At 39.7% G+C, this 20,735-nt stretch overlaps 1 protein-coding gene, 1 long non-coding RNA gene and 3 other non-coding genes across 5 annotated transcripts; 4 read left to right on the forward strand and 1 right to left on the reverse strand.

The window, feature by feature from the left end:
* Positions 1-222: 222 nt before the first annotated feature.
* On the forward strand, positions 223-294 carry Trnaa-ugc. The gene has a single exon. It is a non-coding gene; the product is annotated as a tRNA-Ala (tRNA).
* Positions 295-800: 506 nt separating this feature from the next.
* Positions 801-872, forward strand: Trnaa-cgc. Its single transcript has one exon. It is a non-coding gene; the product is annotated as a tRNA-Ala (tRNA).
* Positions 873-1,201: 329 nt separating this feature from the next.
* Positions 1,202-1,273, forward strand: Trnaa-ugc. The gene has a single exon. It is a non-coding gene; the product is annotated as a tRNA-Ala (tRNA).
* Positions 1,274-2,773: 1,500 nt separating this feature from the next.
* On the reverse strand, positions 2,774-3,750 carry LOC119557190 (metaxin-2). The gene has a single exon (XM_037869839.1). It carries the CDS (start codon positions 3,672-3,674, stop codon positions 2,820-2,822), a length of 855 nt encoding a protein of 284 aa, XP_037725767.1. The 5' UTR covers positions 3,675-3,750; the 3' UTR covers positions 2,774-2,819.
* A 5,133-nt stretch (positions 3,751-8,883) lies between these two features.
* Positions 8,884-10,450, forward strand: LOC119557132. The gene is made up of 3 exons (XR_005220046.1): positions 8,884-8,991; positions 9,044-9,540; positions 9,763-10,450. It is a non-coding gene; the product is annotated as an uncharacterized LOC119557132 (long non-coding RNA).
* The last annotated feature ends 10,285 nt before the right edge of the window (positions 10,451-20,735 follow it).

The following is a 20,735-nucleotide window of genomic DNA, read 5'->3' on the forward strand; positions in this document are numbered from 1 at the left end:
TACAGTCTATGAAATCGAATAAAGTCTTAATGATGTTTACTAATACAACCAAATCAATATAGTTAAAAGTGTCATTTTACAAATGAATAAAACGAAAAGGTATCAAAAAATGCTGGAAATCAGAAATCTTTTTACGGAAGAGTCCTTATTGCTTTAAAGAGATTTTCAATGATTAATTAGAAAGAAACTGATTAATATGATAAACTGATTAGTCTTTCAGGTGGGGACGTAGCTCAGTGGTAGAGCGCTCGCTTTGCATGTGAGAGGCCCCGGGTTCAATCCCCGGCGTCTCCAGATTTTTTAGCTTTTTATTAAATGGTTTGTAAGTGCATCGTCTGCGAGAGGTTCCGTGTTTCTTCGATTCTTATTTTATTTTTTAAAAATAATTTAAGTTGACTGTTTTAAACTCTTCTGTTTACTCTGACTGATAGTTGCATCTGGAAGTTCTGAATTTCAGCTCGATGGGACTGAAGCAACACCCTTAAATCTCGTTTTTCAAAACCACGTGTTGAAAATGGGTGGACGCGATAAATCAAAATGTTATTAACCCGGCAGAGGAAATAGATTTGCTCGTTCTCCGCCGCCTCACAAACAGTGTACAACAGCGGTCGGCATACACACTTCGATAAGTTATCCAGTGCAACTCATTCGATTACGTGTCGATCGATGGTTTAAATGATCGTTCGAATGCTTAAACTCTTAAAGATCTTTCGTCCTCGTGGAATTGCTGATATCTTCGTTTTTCCTAGTATTTCGATGAACCTTGAACTGGAACTGTCAATCATTTGAAATATTCACAGGGGGACGTAGCTCAGTGGTAGAGCGCTCGCTTCGCATGTGAGAGGTCCCGGGTTCAATTCCCGGTGTCTCCAGAATATATTTTATTGATTTTGAGAGCTCGCTATGACCGGAGAGTTTTCAAGATATTTTGCTTGTTGGAAAGCTCGTTTATTTTGCATTCTTAAAACTTAACTTAATGAAACTTGAACATTCTTTCAAGGATCGCAAAAACCTCTTAATTGTTTTTAAGTGATCGCTTCGTCGCCATGGGTATTAGGATATTTCGTCTCCAGTGTTGTATATCTCCTTAAATTTGCATAAAAGGTTCGAAAATGATCTTTTTACCCAGACAGGGGTAAAAACTTAACAGACTCTTGAACTTAACAGAACTGAAATTGTCACTTGTTTTAATTGTTTCCAAGGGGACGTAGCTCAGTGGTAGAGCGCTCGCTTTGCATGTGAGAGGTCCCGGGTTCAATCCCCGGCGTCTCCAGTGTTGGAAGACAATTATTTTTTGGCCCTGTACATTTAGTGGAAATATAATGTATTGAATATTTTTAAAAGCATAACTTTATGAAAACCAATTTTTACAATAAAAGCTGCCCAGAAAAATGTGTAATCAAGTTTTGAGTGCCCCTGATTTGTGTACGCCTCTGTGTACATAGATGGCAAGCCAAAATTGAAATATTAAGCCAAACAAATCAGGCTGGCATTCGACACGCGCAACGTTTATCAGTTTTGCTTTTTTGTATTTATTTTTTGGCAACGAAGCGCTCACACATACACGCACACCAAGCCGGAAGTCGGGGCGGAAGCGGAAACAGACGAAAGGGCTGAAAATGGCCGGCGGCAACGATGATGATGATGCCGTCTGATGTTGCTCATTCCGATGGCAGGAAGAAAACGAGTTGGGAAAACGACGAGGTCGAGGTGGAGGTGGAGGAGTGGAAGGAGCTCACGCGCTCATTGACGTTGAGCAACGCTTATTGGCGTACTTAATCCTTTTGGCAAATTCCAATAAATTACCAGGACCGGAGACAGACAGCGGCATCAAGGCCAACGGCATGGCATTGGCCAAAACATTATCCTCTGGGAGTCGTAGAAAAGGCAAAGCACAAAAAAGAAGCACAACGTACAAAATCATCAATAGGCCATGATGAGTTTCTGATTGCAAAGCAGCAAAAAAGGGGCGGCAGTTGGAGGAAATGGAAAAGTACGTGGAAAACTGGGAAACTGGGCTGACAGCGGACCCCGTCGATGTCGATGATGGCTCCCTGATTGTCCGAACGATGCGGCCATGTCATACGGGTTAGCCGGGAGTCCAGGAGTCCCGAAGTCCGGGGGTTCCATAGTCCCTTCACCCGGAGACTTGGTATTGAGATTGGTGACTTTGGGCTAGTCATAAAATCGAACTGACATTTTATGTTTGCCCGGGTGCCTACCTTGAAGTCGAGGGCGAACTTAAATTGAATGCCATCCCGCGCCGAATATACTGCCTTCTACACTCGGATTTAGATCTACAACCAATTTGTTGTCTACTTTAAAATATATTTTTTTCAAACTTAAAAAAAAAATAATTTAAAAATGTTTTTTTTTGTTCAAATTGATTTATTTTACGAATATATGTTAAATTTAAATAGTTCTAGATCACAAATATTTTCTAGTGCCCTTTAAATATTTGTAGTTTTAAAGAATAATTCAAAATAGAAAAGCAGATTATGCTCATTAAAATATAATATGTTTAACATTTATTTCTATGTTTTTACCCTTACATTCTCCCTTTTACACTTACGCCTCCAAGTTTTTCTCGCAGTGTTTGCCCTGTCTGTTGCTGTATTTTATGGGACTGTGCGCTGGCTTATCTCTGGCTCCGCCACTCCCCCAGCAGAAATACTCCCTCGGCTCGTCCGCCGTTTTTATTGTAAATGCTTTGCATATTTTTGATTGGCTTCCCGACCCCTGGCCAAATAAAAAAACAATAAGAATCCCTTGTTCCTGTCTTCCTTTAATTTTATTTGTCCCACTCCCAGCAACTTCAGTTACTCCAGCACCTCCGGCTCCTTCTCGCAGCCCAGGATTTTGCCCCCATACACCAGCTGGTCGATGTGCCAACAATGGGCCAATAGACATGGATAAGCGGTCAGGACCTCGGCCAGTTCCATATTGGGCAGCGCGGTGGTCAGAATGGTTGCCACATGGCCGAAGACCAAAGCGTCCAGCGCACAGAGCCGCGATCCACAGAAGTAGTGCTCCTCCGGCTCGTTCTGCTCCATCTGGCCCATCAGCGTGTCGGCACAGACGCCCACCTCGTGCAGCACCTGGTCGTTGTTCTGATCCTCCCACTGATAGACCTTCAGTATGCGCAGCGCCTCCTTCTTCTTGGCCCTCCGGCGGAGAAAGCTCAGGGGCCACGGATAAGCGGCCCCACTGCGCGTAGCCGTATACCGTTGATAGTTGACCTCGTCCACGAAGCTCATGTGGATCTCGGCCAGCGTGAAGACGTTCTCCACATAGTTGACCAGACTACGGACATTGTCGCGCTGATCCTCGGACATCCAGCTGTCCAGGGCTTGGCCGCCCTGCATTGCCTCCGCCTGGGCCACAATGGGCTCGAATTCCGCAACAGTTTTGACCGGGCCCAAACGGAGGAGCGGCAGGCGGGTCAGCCGGCCACCCGGCGACATGAACTCCGCATTGTTGCTAATCCGCTCCACAATCGGCAGGCCACACATACCCAGGTAGGTCTTCACCGACAGGCAGCTGGAACGCTCCGCCAGCAGCAGTTGAGTCTCCTCCGGTGGCTGGTGCAGGTGGGCGTCCGCCGGCCACGCCTCCTCCGCCTTGCCCTCCGGCGACTGCGACAGGGCATCGGTCAAGTTTTGCTCCAAGTTCATGGTTAAAGTGCCGGAAATTTAGACAAGCTACTTGCTTTTGGGGCCAGTCAATTCTGGTCAATAGTTGACAGTTGACAGTTATGGCAGTGGTGACTGTGAAAATATATTTCATTTTAAATTACCCGATATATTTTGACATTTTTCAACACTAATTAAAATGGTCTTTGAATGAATGCAAAAAACGTATATTTTTAAAATGTTTAAAATCAAAACGTATATCTAAAATAAAAGCCCCCGCGTTTTCCATTTTTTTCTATATCTACATATATCATTTTCATCTTACTATTTATCAAAATATATTTATTTAAATTTAATAACACATTAGAAAATAAAAAAAATGTTTCTTTTCTAAATATACGATTCCCGACTTCTTCGTTGGGACTTGAACCTGTGCCCCATGAGTCAGGATCGAATGTCTTAGCAGCTGGACCATGAAATTTTCCCAATCGTAAATAGAGAATGAGGCGTACCTTAAAGTATGCCACAATATATTTTAAGTCAGGAAGCAATAAGGATTCAGAAAAGTACAGAGCCTTTTTCGCAGCATACTTTTAGATAACCCTTGTTTCCTTTTTACCAGTACATTTTGCATTCGAAACTTATTTTGTAAAGCATACACTGGTCAAAATTAATATTTAAGGCTATTATCGATAGATAAATTCTAGACTGCTCTGGCCATGTTATCGAAAATTGAACTAAACAGAAATCGATTACACTGTAATTGATGTTCAAATAAAGCCAAAATCTGAATATTTTCAAACTGTTGGGTCCTTCCCTCGTAGAAAATCGACTAACGTGATAGATGAGTCGGACTTAAAATTGCATGTTGTCTTTTTACACAGATTTTGGACATAAAATGAGACAATACTCATTTGTGAAACAAACATGTTATCTCAGAAATGCAGCTTTCTCCTTGAAATATCTTTCCAGGTTAAATTATTCAAGATAAAAGAATATCTGTTTTGCCAAACAACAACTGGCCATCAATAGAGACAACTAAATTAAAGTGAAAATCATCAGGCAAGAAAGAGGAAACTGAGTATGCATTTTCCGGGTTGATTAATTTATAATTTAGTCATTTCACCCAATAATAAACAGCTAAGTGCCTCATCTGCACCGTGGGCTTTGCAATTCTGCAAAACACCCATTCAGATTGTTTACATTCTCCCTCATTGTTTCTTGTTTGCGGGTTGAAGCAAATTGATAGGCAAAACCAAATAGCTGGCATTGAAACATTTAATTGGACTGCAATTAAAGGAACTGAAGTTAGGAATGTGCAATTAGCAACGAACAAATGAGAAAGCAAATAAACTATATTTGCAATTAGGGAAATAACTTGAATTCAAACTGCCAGAGGACATTGTGCGTACATGGGACATGAAGAGCTGTCTGCTGCCATTTCGTCGTTGACAGGACTCACTTCTCCACCGAAAAATCAGTTTCGCTTTGATGATGAAAATGTTTTGTGAATTTTCTGCTCGAATGGACAGTTGGGCAATTAATCATTGGCCGTCGTACATTCTTTTCCCACCCAGTGGGCACTCAGCATTGGCCTAAAAGGTTGGCCCCACTCCTCTTTTGGCCCGAAGTGGACTACCGCCCACTGGTTTTGGCCAACAGTCTCGCGGGCTGGATCTGAGGATGATAAATCACTCGGCGGGAGCATTATGCACAATTTTGTGGCTCCACCGATCCAGGTCTTGAGTGTCCCACTTCCGGAAATAAGCCAAAAGTTCTTGGCGCTCTTGGAACGCTTCATGGATCATCAGGTACGAGGAGATGAAGACTCTCCATGATTGCTAATTGAATGGCCTTGGTGCTGTGGTTCTGCACTGGGAAAAATAAGTTGTGATAAAGTTTAATATTCTAAAATGATATACTCCATGTTCTTAAAATAACTACACATTATTTACTATATTTTTTATTGTATTAAAAATAAAATTCTAGAATATTGCTAGTAAAAAAGCTGTATAAATATAAACAGTATTGTATCTTTATCATTTTTTAAGGCTAGTCCAAAAATTTTTCAAATCTTGAAATAATTTATTAAGATGTATATAAGTCTGCAAAATTTTTTTTCGTAACTGGAAGTGTAAGGATGCTGTTTCAGGCACCTTTCCGAGTGAATTCAGTGCCATATCTATAAATTTATGATATTTAAATTTCAGCTTTCATTATTAGCTATATAACAGAGCAATACATTGTTGAAATTTCGTCTTCACAAAGCAAATTTCGTAATATTTTTTGAGCTAAAATATTTTCCTAATGTACATAAGCCATCCCACTTGTGCGTGGGTCTTATTTGCCAAATAAGCAATTCGGCTTGGGTTGACAGCTGTGAAAATGTGCGATGTGCGATTGACGGATGGATTATCCCACTTCGGCAGCCGCCTTGACCTTATTAGTATGCCCGCGACGTTCGAGCCCCGAGACTAATTTAACGCCAAATTACGATTTTTGGATGAGAGTTTTTGATTTACTAGCCACGTTCTGGGGAAATGAAAGAGTAAATACGGGCGACAAGGCGTTGTCGTTGATTGATTTGGTCGAGGGCTTCTGGGAATTCCATTCCCCGTCCTTCCCCTTTGTCCTTTGACAAAGTCCCAGAAACACTGGCAAATTAATTAAGCCACACAGCAGGCACTTTGGAATCGAGTGATATCCACGCCAGTCGACGGTGGGGTGGGGATTGTCCGGATACTCAGGATACTCAGGATTCGGGATTCGGCATTCAGAACTCAGTACTTGGCCAGAGGATGTTGGCCTGGTTGAGACATCGTTTCGGCAACAAAAGCCAACAAAAGGCAACAATTCTTACCCACTAATAAAGAATAATATGACTGCCATAAAACTCAATTTATTACCAAAATGTCGACAAGCAGCGGACTCTGTGCGTATGTGTGCCACTGTGTCTTCTTCGCTTTCTGCTTTCTCCTTTCTCTTTTTGTGTGTGTGTGTGTGTGTGTGTGCGTGTGAGAGAGTTACGACCCACGGAGAAAGGAGGTGAAAGGAGAACGAATGATGTACGGAAGTGGCAAACAGCAAAAGTTTATGCTGCCATTTTTGTTTGGCAATTTTCTATTTCTATTTCAATTCCAAGGCGTCGTTTTATTTGCATTTGGTGTGAGAAATGTGTGCGCGACTTGCGACCCTAACTTGGCCTTTACTTTATCAGTGATACCCTGTAAAGTGCCGAAAGTTGTGCACTTGGACTTGAATTATGCATGGAGGAAATATATAAGTCCGCATCTGAAGTTTATGTTAGAAATGTATAGGACTTTTCGAACTGCTGGGAAGTTAAAAAGAAAAGTGGTATTTTAAAAGTATGCATCACAAATTTGAGCTGAAAATGTACACCCTACCAACAACCTGCCCTGCACATAAACAATATATCATTTATTTCTGATCTACCAAATATGTTTATTTAGAATTATGAATATACATTATGCGAATGCATGTATATGTTATGTGAAAAAACATACATAAATCACTGCGGACGGCAGTAAAAATTTATAAAATTAGAGCTGTTGGGGCCGGTGGTGATAAATGCCCCAGAGTATTAGCCAAGTTTTATTTTTACTGAGGATACGAATGACACCTCATTTGTTACAAACCAATGCTCCATTCAAAAGTTATTTCAAAAACAAGATTTTGGGGGGGTTTTTTGATTTTTAGCTTCATTTTATAAAGTGTATTTATTTAGTCGAATTTACAACCATTTTTCGGCACAAAATTTAATATCAGAACTTTTGTAAGTTGAAGGTGCGATTGTCACGACATCTAACCTCGTTGGGAGGTGTTTTCAATTAATTTTAATTATTTTAAAAAGGCAATTTATGTTTTTAGGTCCTGTATACAAATAAAGATTTATGGCTTTAATTGATAATAATAACTGGGAGACGTTGGGGATATAATTGGTCGATTAGGTGTAGAATAATAAATCTCTTAAAAGTATGAGTGACCTATTTCAAATAAATATGTTTATAATAATATATGTGTTTTAATCACAATATTATACTATAAGGTAAGATGTAGGGTACATTGGGGTTGATTCTCCAAGCCCCCAGGCATCGTTAGTCTTGGCTTTTACCGGAATTCTTTCACACGACTCCCTGGATCCGTTCTATGTCTTCTTGTTCTCCTGCATTTGTTTCATTTTCATCTTTGTTGTGCAATTTTATTTGCTATTTTGGCTTTGTGTTCCTCCATTCCACGTTGCTGCTTGTCTTTATTATTATTTTGTTTCTACAGTTGGCGATTTGTTGCTTTTTGTGTTGGTCGGTGGTCGTTTGGTACTGCCATTGTTGGATATTGCTGGATATTGCTGGATATTGTTGGCCAGCTGTTGGGCGCACTTCACCGGCCGCTTTTGTGGCCACAATTCGGCGGAGTCCTTGGGAAACTTGGGAAGGGGACAGGGAATCCTCGCTCTGGATGCCGCTAAATAACCGTTTGGCTGAGCTAATCCACGGCCACATTGTCCATTGTCTGGGATAGATAAGCGGGCATTGGACATTTGGACACTTGGACACTTGAACACCAGCAGATGGCAGCAGCAGGAGTCTAACAAAAGAAGGATTCACATCCAAGGCCAGGATATAGAAACAGCCGCTGATTGCCTGGCATTCCAAAGCACATGCACAGGATGTTTTAAAGGTAGAAAATTTAAAAATAAAAATTATTGGTGGGCAGAATATATTTACTAAATAAGTTAGCCATGGGCCACACTGCGGATACGTAATACGAAAGATGTAATGTGGTCCATGTGATCCATGGCATACATAACTTACTTAACACAGGTACAGGCTGTTTTAAAGATGGGATATTTAAAAATGTATTAATTACTAAGCAGAATAATTTAAAACAAATATTACCTAAGTAATTTATCCACGCGCCACATTGCGGCACACGAAACAAACTGATAAATTTAAATTAAAATTCTTTTAAATTTTTTATTTCGTTCTTGAATTCTTAGTACTTGATTGATATTATCCTTCTTGGGATCAACACAATTCGCTCTTGCTTAATTTGACACGCTATTTTTTCTGAGAGTGTAACCTTATCCAACAGATTATAAAAACGATGTAAACTAAAAGTTAGCAAAATCAAACACAAGCCTTAATAGTATTAAGTTAATACAGGTTTACCCACCTAGTTGTCAATTTTTTAAAAATAGTAGCCATTGAAAATTAGGTTCCAGATTCAAACCGAAAAAGTCACACTCACTTATATTTTTTTGACCGAGTAACATATATACATATACTGAAACAAATAAGAAAGCAAATTATAAAACAAAATGAGCGATGAACAATTTCCGGTAGATATAGAAGAAATAATATTGTGCTACGACTTCTAACGCTTCTAAATAGCATTTTCAGCCTGGGGTGTCCGAAGAAAATAATGAAAACTCTTCTAATGTGACTCTAGATCGACCGATGTCAACACCATCGGATGAAATTGTGGAGGCTTTGGAAATGGTTGTAGACCCACCTTCACTGCCCGATCCAGAAGCTACGACTTCCGCGCCTCGCAGGAGCGCAAGGATTTCTAATCGTGATAAAACTCATAAGGAGCTTGGAAAAACCATAAGCGGAAAGGTGCACAAATCGACAAAGGCTCGATCTGGTCAACGTTTGAAAACCTGTCACAAATGCGGAAATTCTCACATCTGTTTCCCGGCGCGCACAAAGTATTATACTTGCGCCGAGGTCGATGGCCAACTTGTTAAAGTTAAACAGATTAGCGGCAAAGTGGCACGGGCGCCCCCTAAAAAATAATAGTTCCCGTCAAGCTCAACCTTCATAGATGTTACCAGAAAAAAAATTCTAAAAACAAAAAAAATTTAATGTTAAAATAATTTTGAAAGGTGAGCATTTCGTAAATTGAGAGTGAATTCATAGTCAACTTTCGTGTGTTATCGAATTCATGAAACGGTGTTTATGCACACACGAATTTGCTCATTTCATGAATTGATTTCATGAAATAGGCATAGCATAAACACAGTACATTTAATATACTTGTAAGATTGCTCGACATTAATCATACGCCATGTGGTCCATGGCATGCATTACTTAACCTATTACTTTAGATGAATGCTGCTTATCAACCGATTTCTTTTCAAGACCTCCAAGTGCCAATTTGCAATGGCTGAATTATTTGCAGTCTTCGTGGTGGAGGCCATTACTACCCAGCTACCCATTAGGTTGGATGGATAATGAAATGGAAAACCTTTTATGTTACATTAAATTTGACTGCGTGCCGAGTGACAGAGTGAGTGAGGGTCCTGTGACTGCTCCACAGCCCACAGCCCACGGCTCCAGTGTTTCTGTGCCCCGGTGCCCCCGGTGGCACTGTTTCCTGGCTGGCGGGCTTGTCAAAGTTGTCGCAACATTGTGGCGCTGTCAGTGTCATTGTCGCTGCAGATTATGGCGGCCTGAATGCGTAAATGATGCTTAATTAACATTTTCCCGGGCTCCAGCCAGGCGAAAGCCGAGGAATGTCGTCTACGGAGTGGTGTGGTGCGGCGCGGTGGCCAGAAATTGCAAGTTATGCGCGTTTCCAAGCCAAAAATAAGCAACTGAAACGGGGCCAAGTGGCGGAGTGGAATGTGGGATGTGGCAGTGAGAAGACGCTGGAAAAGTGGGCCAAAAAGGTGAAGCGAGTCGCTCAACAAAGCCACAAACGGATGCGAATAAAGGACACGAAATTGGTCGGATGTCTTAGGCATGCAGTTACAAACTTAAAATGGCCTTAAAAAAATAAAAAATATATATTTTTCACAGACACATACCTTGGGGATTTTATTTAAAGTACACACCCAGTTTTGAAAAATGTTTAAAATGTATGGTACATTGCCTAAATGATATATTTTTAACCATTCAGACCCAAGGCGACATTTCATTTTTCAAAGCATACTTTTAGACACCTTAGGCAGTTCTAAGGCTTAGAGCTTTCTGTGACACTCTTAAATGATAGTGTAATAGTAAGGCCTATAGGTAGGCAATGATATATTTTGAATCACTTTATTTTTCACTGCATACTTTTTGACACCCCCTAAGCGGTTTCAAGCCTTCACTGCTTTCAGTGGGAAAGAATAAAGATACATTTTAAAGATTTTCTTTCATTATATGGTTGCAAGGCTATGCAGCGTGAATAATACGATCTCGACATGTTCGGGATAATTGGAACTAATTGCAATGCCGTCACAGACCCCTTTCGCCTGACCCTAATTAAACCATAAGTCAGATAAAGCCGGCCCGCTGCCCTGGCACGCACTCATGAAAATCACTTAGCCGAATTAGCCGGGAAAAACGGGAAGTCGGCCAGGCCAAAAGGCAAACGAGACCGAGACGAGACGAGACGAGCCGAGATGAGATGGGACATTGCATCAACGTCAACACAGTGAACTATGTGGCCTGGTCGACCCGGAAGGAGAAGGGGTAAGGATACGGCGGGGATATAGGGATACAGAGCCGGCCGTAGGCGGAAAAGGACACGCTTTTAATACAATTAGAGCGCTTAAGTTAAGTGCTCCCTGACTACGCAGATGGCCAGTTGCTGTTGCCCCCGTCTCTGACCCCTTTCCACCGATCTGGGGGCCAATGGCACTTTAAGTTAATGGCGTACGCACAAACGACAGGGGCGCCGACTCGGGGGGCCAGGCGAAGGGACAGGGGCGCTCTCGGAACAACAAAGGATTGAACTTTGTTAGGAACAAGCGATAAATGAAATGAACTACAGGTGTACAAGGACCTGGGGGTGGGTTTCGTTTCGGTTTAGTCGGGATTGGGTTAAGGCGGCTCGGTTTGGCCCAGGTTAAGTTGGGTGCCAATGAGAGCACGAACGAGGCAATAAATAAGAAATAACACGGGCACGGAGAGGAATGGGATACCTTTCAGTTTTTGAACAATTTGTATGGGTCTAAAATTACCTTGTAAATAGATCTAGTATACGACACTATACTAATATTTTTAAATATTTTTTTTTCATAAAACATATATCATTAGTGTTTTTAAAGTGGGTATTCCAAAAAACTTCTACCGAATAAAATGTAGTATTTGGGGTATATCATAAATAATATAAAATATTAATTATAAAAAAAAATAGTTACAAATTTATATCTTTGCTTAATAGCCATCACTTGTTTTATATCATTTTTGGAGAGTAAAGATTTTTTAAGAATAAGTTCTAGTCAAAATATATCAGCCAGTATTTCCAATTCCACTATAAACTTTAAATATCCGATCATAACGAGTCGAAAGGCATTACGAAAACTTTGTAAGTTGAAGGTGCGATCGATACATCGCTAAGGGGAGTAATTAGTTGATTTTACTAAAACTTTGAAGGTACTCTTAATGAAAAAAAATATATTTTTAAAATGTAGGGCTTAATATGAATGGATTAATTAAGTATTGATTAAAATGAGAAAACAAATCCTTCCTTCCTTAGCCATATTTTCCAGGGTATCCTTTTGACGCGCCGTCTTTGGCACTTTGCACTTACACTTACTCCCTGATTTGGACTGTGACCAACGGTGAACCAGGCGGTGGTGGGGCAGCCTTCACTCCGCCAGGAGCACCACTTGGCCATAACCAACCACCCACAATCCACCGCCCACCATTCAGCATCATCATTGTCGTCGTTCGCGTCGTCTGCTCCTGGCATAGTGTTAATTGAAAATTAATGGCCCGATGGCAAAAACTAAACATGAAAATTTCGCTGACTCGCCACTCGGTGCGCGCCATAGCCGCCAGGTGGCGCGCACTGGCAAGCGGAAAAGTGGGTGGTAAAGCGGCTGGCTATGAGTTGCCGGCCTGAAGTGCTAAGCAAATTAACATTTTCATAATTAAATGCGGATGACGTGGGCAAAGGGTGCAAAACGGAGTTCCATGCATGTACATATATATATTTGTATATATTATGGTATACAAGGGTGGGAAAAAAGAATCTCCAGGCCGTTTTTAATTGTGATTAATTGCGAATTTCTGTGCCCTTGCCTTCACCTGTGCTTTTCCATACTTTCTCCCTTTTTTTTCCGCCCACCTTGTGTATATATAGTATTTTCCCACAGTGCGGGGGCGCGAAAGTTGCGTGGGCACAGGGCGTGGCACACTGAACAGATGCCAACAATAACAATGGCGACAAAGGCTTAACACTTCGACCGTAACCCGATTTGCCACCCCCGACACAAGTGAAGGTTAAATTAAAATAAGTAGGTATTCCAAAAATAAAATGTAAAATGAGGGTAAAACCGGACATGGGCCTGGAAAAAAAAGATGGACCAAAGGAAATTAAGGAGGCTGGCTGTCAGGCTAATGAACAGGGAGATGGACACACAGAGTGAAAGTCTGGAAAAAACAATTAGTAAGGTGCTTTATCATGTATGAGCTTCAGATAGTTCTTAAGAAATAAAAGGTCCTGGTATGCTATAATCCCACAAAAAATAAATACTATCTTAGAACTTAACTTAGACACTTTTCAGCTTGATAATTATTAAGTTATTAAATTAATTTAAGGCCAACTGCTGCTATAGCTCTATAATCAACCCTCTGTTAGCTTATAGTTCTAACTATAAGATAGCATTAGATAACAACTGTAATAACAGTAATTAAATCATTAAAAACCTGCAATGCAAGAGGGCTAATAATACCAATTAACCTGAAATCAATTCCATATAATTATTTATCTATGCAATTTAAAAACGCTTAAGGTTTTCCAGGGGGGGGGCATTGAAAAGCCATTTAAATGTCCTGAAAGCCATTTATACAAATGGAAAACTGAAATAATTGGCAGTGAGGGAAATACGACCTGACATTTGCAGTCTGGCCGCCGAAAAGTCAAAGTCAGTTGGCCCGTAAAGGCAGGGCTAACACATACACACATACACACACCCACACAGCCACAGCTGTCTTGGCCACAGCTTTCCCAGCGTATATGAGCCTTTGTTTGTGTGGGAGCCCACTTAACACAATGTTTGTCTTGGCAATTACACGCGCCTCCTTCAGCGCTGTCCGAAATTTGTGGCCGAGCTAAATTTGATTGTCAATGGAAAAGCGGGGTTGGGAAATTTGGGGGTGCTGGGGAAAAAGGGGGTGGACTTGGAGCACACGAATAATTCCATTACTAAACATTTGAGTCGCAAATAAGGCAGGCAACTTGGTAGGAAAAGTCGGAAAAACCGAGGGTAAGTTTTATGTGCCAACGCGTGTGTGTGTCTATTTGGCCATAAATGTCTCCTGTGACCAGTGGCAAAAGCACAAAAGCTGCTGCTTAAGTGATACAAAATGCAAATACTTTGGATACGTTGATGATGGAGTAGCATTTGTTTGTTTGCACAGAGAAAAAAATAAGTGATGGATTAGCAATTTAAGAAGAGAATATTAATAATAATAAATACATTTTCCTGTATACGTATGCAATACATTTTCCTTTATTGTCAGGTCTATCTTTTTATTTTTAGAAACACTTTAATTAACCAATGATCAGATCATATCTCTTATAAATATGAGTATATATAGGAATTATACAAATATATTCCAAACTAAATAGCATTTAAAATACTCCAATGACATATTTGAACACTTGCCACTATGTAGTTTTCCCCAAGCGCTGATGTAATTTTCAAGCAAAGGACGCTTTAGGACAGCCTGCAAACTAAGATACATTTTCTCCTGTGTGGGTGGCATAGTGGGTTTTTCTTCCTCATTTCCTTTTTTTTGTTGGCAGGAAGGCAGCAAAGTCACTTGACGAGCTTCCGGCTTAAGGTTATTTGCACACAACTCCTCTTTTGCCCCGCCATGTGCTCTTGTTGTGCCAGTGACTGTGATATCCACTCGTCGATTGTTGTGCCACGTCCCCCCGAAAATTCCCATGCCCTCGGGGGCTAGCCCCCCACACTCCCCCTGGAAAAACCCCCCATCGCCGCCCCTGGCTGGCCGTAAAAGTGGCGTCCATGTGACAAATATATGGCGGCATCTTGTCGCAGCTTAAGACGAAATGTAAACACAAACAGGGCAGACGAAAATTCCCTGTCAGTTGAGAGTTTCCCCCCGCCCCACCGCTCTTTTCCCCACGAAAATGTTAAATTATGCGTGGCCCCGCCCCCTTTTCCTGGGCCGCCCCCCTGTCTGTTATTGTCTCGTCTCGTTCACTATTTTCTTCTTGGCTTTTCAGCGCTCGTCGGTTTGGCAGTCAGTTTGTCAGCTCGTAAAAACAAAATAACGAACAACAAGAGCAAACACAGCTGGAAAATAGAAAATGGAAAATGGAAAATCAAAAACTCATCTGCATGCCGCTGGATCGTTTAAATCAACTCGAACATTTTCCCCAGCTGCCCGGTCACGTCCTGCCATCGAGAGGTTAGTGCCGCTTAAAGGGGAAAATAATAAAAAACACTGGATTGGTCGTATAGTACTACAGAGGGGGCTGGGGGGGGGCCTCATGTCATATGGCCCCGCTGTTTTGTTATTTTCGACCATAAAGCGAACGAGGTGACGAATGATCGTGACCATAATAAATTGCCAGAAACGATTCCATTCTTTTCAATTCGATGGCCGGCGAATATAGTGGTGCTCGAACTCTGATTTGTTGCCGCTTTTTTGGTCCGTGCCTCGACTTTCTCGGCTCACAGTGGCAAATCACAGCCCCAACATCGATTTATTCGACGCCAGAACGCCTTAATGGCATTCATAAATATGTATTTTTTATCAGCCTCAAAATAAATTACACTTTGTTTATGCTTGGCCGGGAAAATTTAGGGAACATCAAAACATTGAATTTTAAACTGGAAGCTCAAGGCTAAAAAATATTCATTCAATCTATTTTGTAATTATTAAATTTAAGTAACTCAATTTTGTTGAGTTTAAATGTGATGAAATAAGGGTTTCTATTATATGTTTTATAGATAACAGCCTTTTATATAGTTTTTAAATAAATAAAAAACAATAGAAAATATTATAGAAGAACATGGTGATTCACTTTACTTTTAATATTATAAATATATTAATCAGTTTTAAGGACCATTTAAAATCATTTAATATTAAGGATAATAAATCTTATTATTCACTATTTTGGATTTTATTTTAAGTAATACATTTTTTAAATTTGTATGTAAATGAAGGGTTTTAGGCTAGGAAGATAGAAAATTTCTAAGTTTCTGTACCTGTTGTCAGGGGTTTTTGAATATTTCTTATAAGCATTATTTAGCTCTCAATTATTTCTTAGCTGAAAGTTGAAAAAAGCCAAAGGAATATGACATCTTTTTCGTCCACAGTGGCTAAGAGCGACTATATTTGGCTTTTGCATTGAATCCGGTGTCCCATTGAAGCCCGCATCCTTTTCTGTTTTGCGGGAAGTCCTAGTGCCTTGTATCCTTTGGTCCTGCTTGGCACCTCCTTTGTGGTTTTATATTCCTTTGCGGGTTTTCCACTTCTCGTTTCTCGATTTTCCCTCTTCGTTTTCCGATGAGTCGCCATCAGTCGTGGGCTCACACACTTGGCTAGTAGACATTATATCCGAGGGCTGTCCATGGCAACCCATTAATGCCCCACCCTACAGGGTGGTATACCCCACTGTAAGGTATACCCCACTGTATGTAATACCCCACTGTATGGTGTATCCCCCTATGTATGGTATACCTCTGTTGGCGGCGCCTTTGACGGCGGCCATTCGGGGGCCTCTGTCTGTGGAACGTCAATTCAATACGTTTAAAAGTTCATTTGCTGTTTAGCTTGGTCATTATGTGCCTAGACCCATAACCATCTTCTGCTGATACACTGCCATCCAGTTGGACACCCCCAACCACCCATCACCACCCATTACCGCCCCCTGTCCAGCTTTGAGTTGGGTGAAGTAAAGGGACTTTGGGTTCCTAGGGTCCGCGTTCTCGGGATGGGGCGGCCATTAAATGGGCACTCAATGTGTTTGTCTAACTTGCCATTTGCGATGATAATAATGTTGTATGGCCGTTACATTGATGTTACGGCCGGACAGCAGGACTGCGGCCTTTGTTGTTTCGGCCTATTGTTGTTGTTGCTGTTGCTGCCCTGCTGTCCAAGTATTTCCAAATCGTTTGGCTCGACGTTTTGATTTCGTTATCAGTTTTTATGTTTATAAGTATCGGACATTGGCACACTCTGCCGATAAACACCCTTCTTATTGGGTATCATTAATTCGTTAACTAGTCGATTATACAGGAAAACATATGTTATGAAGTTTGTATAACATATAATTTTATTTTTTAATTGATAATCGATAATATCGATAAGCAACCTACTTGTTGGGATATTATTAATTCGATAAGTTGCTTTCTAGTCAGATCTATTTGATAACATATGTTATTTTGAAGTAACTTTGTATCTTTATGAACTTCTTCCACAAAAGCTTTGTTTATTAACTAATGTGTGTTTTAATATTAGTAATAACTTATTTTTTTTGTTATTAGATCCTATATTATTGTTAAATACTAAGAATTACATTGGATAAGGAGAGGTTTCCATGCATATTATAGGAAGCTACAGAAGGGTATTTAATGGTTCCTATATCAGAAATTATATGTTTTACCGAATTTGTTGTTTTGAACCTGGTGCTTCTGTTGCTGGCTTTTATTTTTGCGTTGTTTGGTCAATTGGAAAACATTTCGATGCAGACTTTTGGTCGCCGTCTCGTTGGCCAAACCGCCGGCGCCACCGAAAACAAAAGGAGGTGGTGCAAAGGGGGTGGCTCTGGGTGGCTTTTTCGGGGGGGTTTTGTGGGTGGTTGCAGGGGGGACGTTGCTGTTGCCCGGCATAATGGCGTCGTTATTATTTTGGCATTAAAAAGAATTAATACGCTTCAATAGTTCTCGTTGTCGTCGCCAGGAGTCTCGAGACGCCTCTCAACGTGAATAGATCGTTAGGCAGCATGCCAGGCATTCACCCCAAAAAAACCCACTCCACAGAACCTACCCCCCCGAAATTTTCCACCCCTCCCCCACGCCCCTTTTTCCAACCTACTAGACTTTTTCTTTATCGAGCCTTTGCTAGTTTTCCATTCTCCTTTCAGCTTTGCACTCTGCTTTGTCACGCATTGGAGAGCAATTTTTGGCTCTCGAAGCATGCAAATGGATGTGGGAAGAGGGGGGAAAATCCAGAGAAAAGCGGTGGGGGGTGGGGAAAGCCGGGAAATTGTTAGTGAAGGGTGTGGCAAAGGCAAAGGCAAAGGCAAGGGCGAAGGGGGCTGGGGGCTGGGGGCTGGGCAGATGATACACGCATCGAGCGGAATGGACGGCGTTTCATAGGCAACCGTGCATGAGTTTCCCTTTTACACATTTTCCCTATTTTCCACATTTTTTCCTCATTTACCCCCGGCTGGCCACATTCTTCCTTGGCTAAATACATTGCTTAATGTTTTCATTTCCTTTTGACCATCCAGCTGGTTTGGCTTTCCTTTTGTGTGTCCCAAAAATCTTTGGGTCATAGCCATCGATAGTGTTATTTAATATTCTCTTTTCTCTACTTATTGTTTTCATGCAAGAAAATCATTGATTTGAGGAGTTTCTGCAATTTAAATCCACATAAATAAATTTAATATTATTATTATGGGGCTGAGGGGTTGCTAAGTTAAATAAAACATTAATGTAAAATGTATCAAGCTACATTTATAAATTTTCAGTTGCAAAATAAAACATTATTTCAATTTGAATTTGTGTTTCATCAAATTTTTAAAAAGTACTATCAACATATTTATAATTTTTTTTTTCCCTAAAGATGAATAGCTAAAAAAGATTATAAAATATCCAATAATAGCTTACATAACCACATTGATTTGACTTAATAATTGGTAGGTGCTTAAATTATTGTTACCTCGTTAGCTATAAATTTAAATTGGATTTAATATATAACATATATACAAAATGTAATATAAATGCATTAGTGCAGAAAAAAGGAATTAGTAAAATTTATGAGATTTATACTTGATTATTGTGCACTGTTGTCAAATGAAAACATGTCAAACTTAAATACAAAACAAGTGAATTTAAATAAAGACACAACAAATTGATAATTAAATATGCAAAATAAATAAAAAAATCCAATTAACCCCATTGAACCTTTTTTAAGGCGCTTTCTGTTGCTGTCAGTGAAAAAGCAATGGGCCCACTAAAAGCTCATCAATAAAACATCAATACAACGTGTGTGATTACACGTTGGTAAACGCATAAGCCCATTCTGTCAAGCCATTTACGAGTTTAAACGCGAACAACTATCAATAATTGCACATAATTCCACATTGAAACCTTTGACAACGTCATTCAAACTGGAGCTCAGCCACTAAACAAACAATATGTGAAAACCACTTGACTGGATAAATGCGCCCCGTACAATCGATGCATGGAAATCCGCGGAGAGTGCTTAGTGCGCTGGTCACGATGATTAACTTGTAATCCCCACACTCAGAAAAAAACGACCAAAGAACATTATTCAATGAACTGGACATAACATGTACGAATGCTACTAAACCTAAGAATAATATATTTAAAAAAAAAGATTTTTCTTAGCACAAACATTCTTAAATTGATCAAGTAAAGTACTTCATTTCAGAAAAAATGGTTTTAATATCCTTAAATAAGGAATAAACTATTCTTATCAGTAGATGAAATTGCACTTTACTTAGGTACACAAACATCTACAAATAAATTTCCATTTCTTTCTTTTTCTTTATTTTCATCTACTAGTCGTTTTACATTGATCAGTTATAAAGTTATGATTACAAAAAATAATTATTGTTTATTAATAAAATAAAAAAGACTTAATAATGGTTTTCAAATAATTCATACTTCATTTAGGAATATCTTGTACTTGATTAATGAATAAATCGTATCATATTTGTAAAAATAATAAAACCTTCATTCTATGGCAATTTTTCATTTAATAATTATTTTATTTTTATTCAGACTTGCTTTAGGAAAATTCGTTCTTGATCTAAGAAGGTTGGTTCAAGAACATTTCATACTTGATTTCGCACGAAATTGTTCTCAAATTAAGAATGCTGGTTTAAGAATGAAAAGTTCTTGAAATGGAAAAATAAGCCCATGTCGTATCTGTGGCTTTTCAGCCCAAATGGGCTTGTTTTTTTTCTGAGTGCAGGGATTTAAATATATTTCATACGTGTTTTTTATTGAACTGCAGGGTTCACGGCGGTGGCCACACGCAAACAATTTGCGAAAGCACCTTTAAAAAGGGGAAAATGCTTTGTGTGCAAAACCGTAAAAAACGTATTTTAAAGTTATAAGCAAAGTACAAAGCTTTACAAATACACTATACTTAAGTATACACCCTGAAAATTCTAAAAGATGCAATTGATTTATATTGCATGAACTAGGAATATTTAAATCAATTATCTCTTCTATTTTCAGATAAAAAATCAATAAAAAAAAGAAATTATAGTTTACGCTTAAATAACAAGGCATTGTTCATGCAATAGCTAAAAATGGTTTTTTTTATTCATGATTTTCCGTAGATACTATTTACAAAACAAGAGAGAACGCTATAGTCGATGCGATCGACTATCAAATACACGTTTCTCAGTTACAGAGAGTGCGAGAGAGATGGAGATAAGCTTGATTGTAGCTAGCGCCACCTAGCGCTTATTAGTGAAAAAAGTTGATTTGTTGCAAGTGGTGTGCACTCTCGATTGCATTTGCAAAATATTGACTTTTACATGCTTATAACTCTTTAATGAATAATTAATTTAATAATTTTAGGCATGTAGATAGGTATTGATATTAAGAATACTTTATACTTTATGGGGTCGGAAACGCTTCCTTTTACCTGTTAAATACCTTCGACGACGAAACTAGTGAACCATTTTACTCTACGAGTAGCGGGCTTGAAAATAAAACACTAATGGCTTGTATTGTTCTTTATATGCATACACACAATAAACGCATTCAGATGAGATGTGAACTAATTTATCATCCATAATTTAATATTAAATTTTTTGTGGTGCCATCGATATCGCTGACAGAGGACGTAAAAACTTCCGCCGCCGACCGACATCTGCGCAAATTGCAATTAGAAATGATAT

The sequence above is a fragment of the Drosophila subpulchrella genome, chromosome X (genome assembly GCF_014743375.2).
Source record: "Drosophila subpulchrella strain 33 F10 #4 breed RU33 chromosome X, RU_Dsub_v1.1 Primary Assembly, whole genome shotgun sequence".
NCBI classification, from domain to species: Eukaryota; Metazoa; Arthropoda; class Insecta; order Diptera; family Drosophilidae; genus Drosophila; species Drosophila subpulchrella.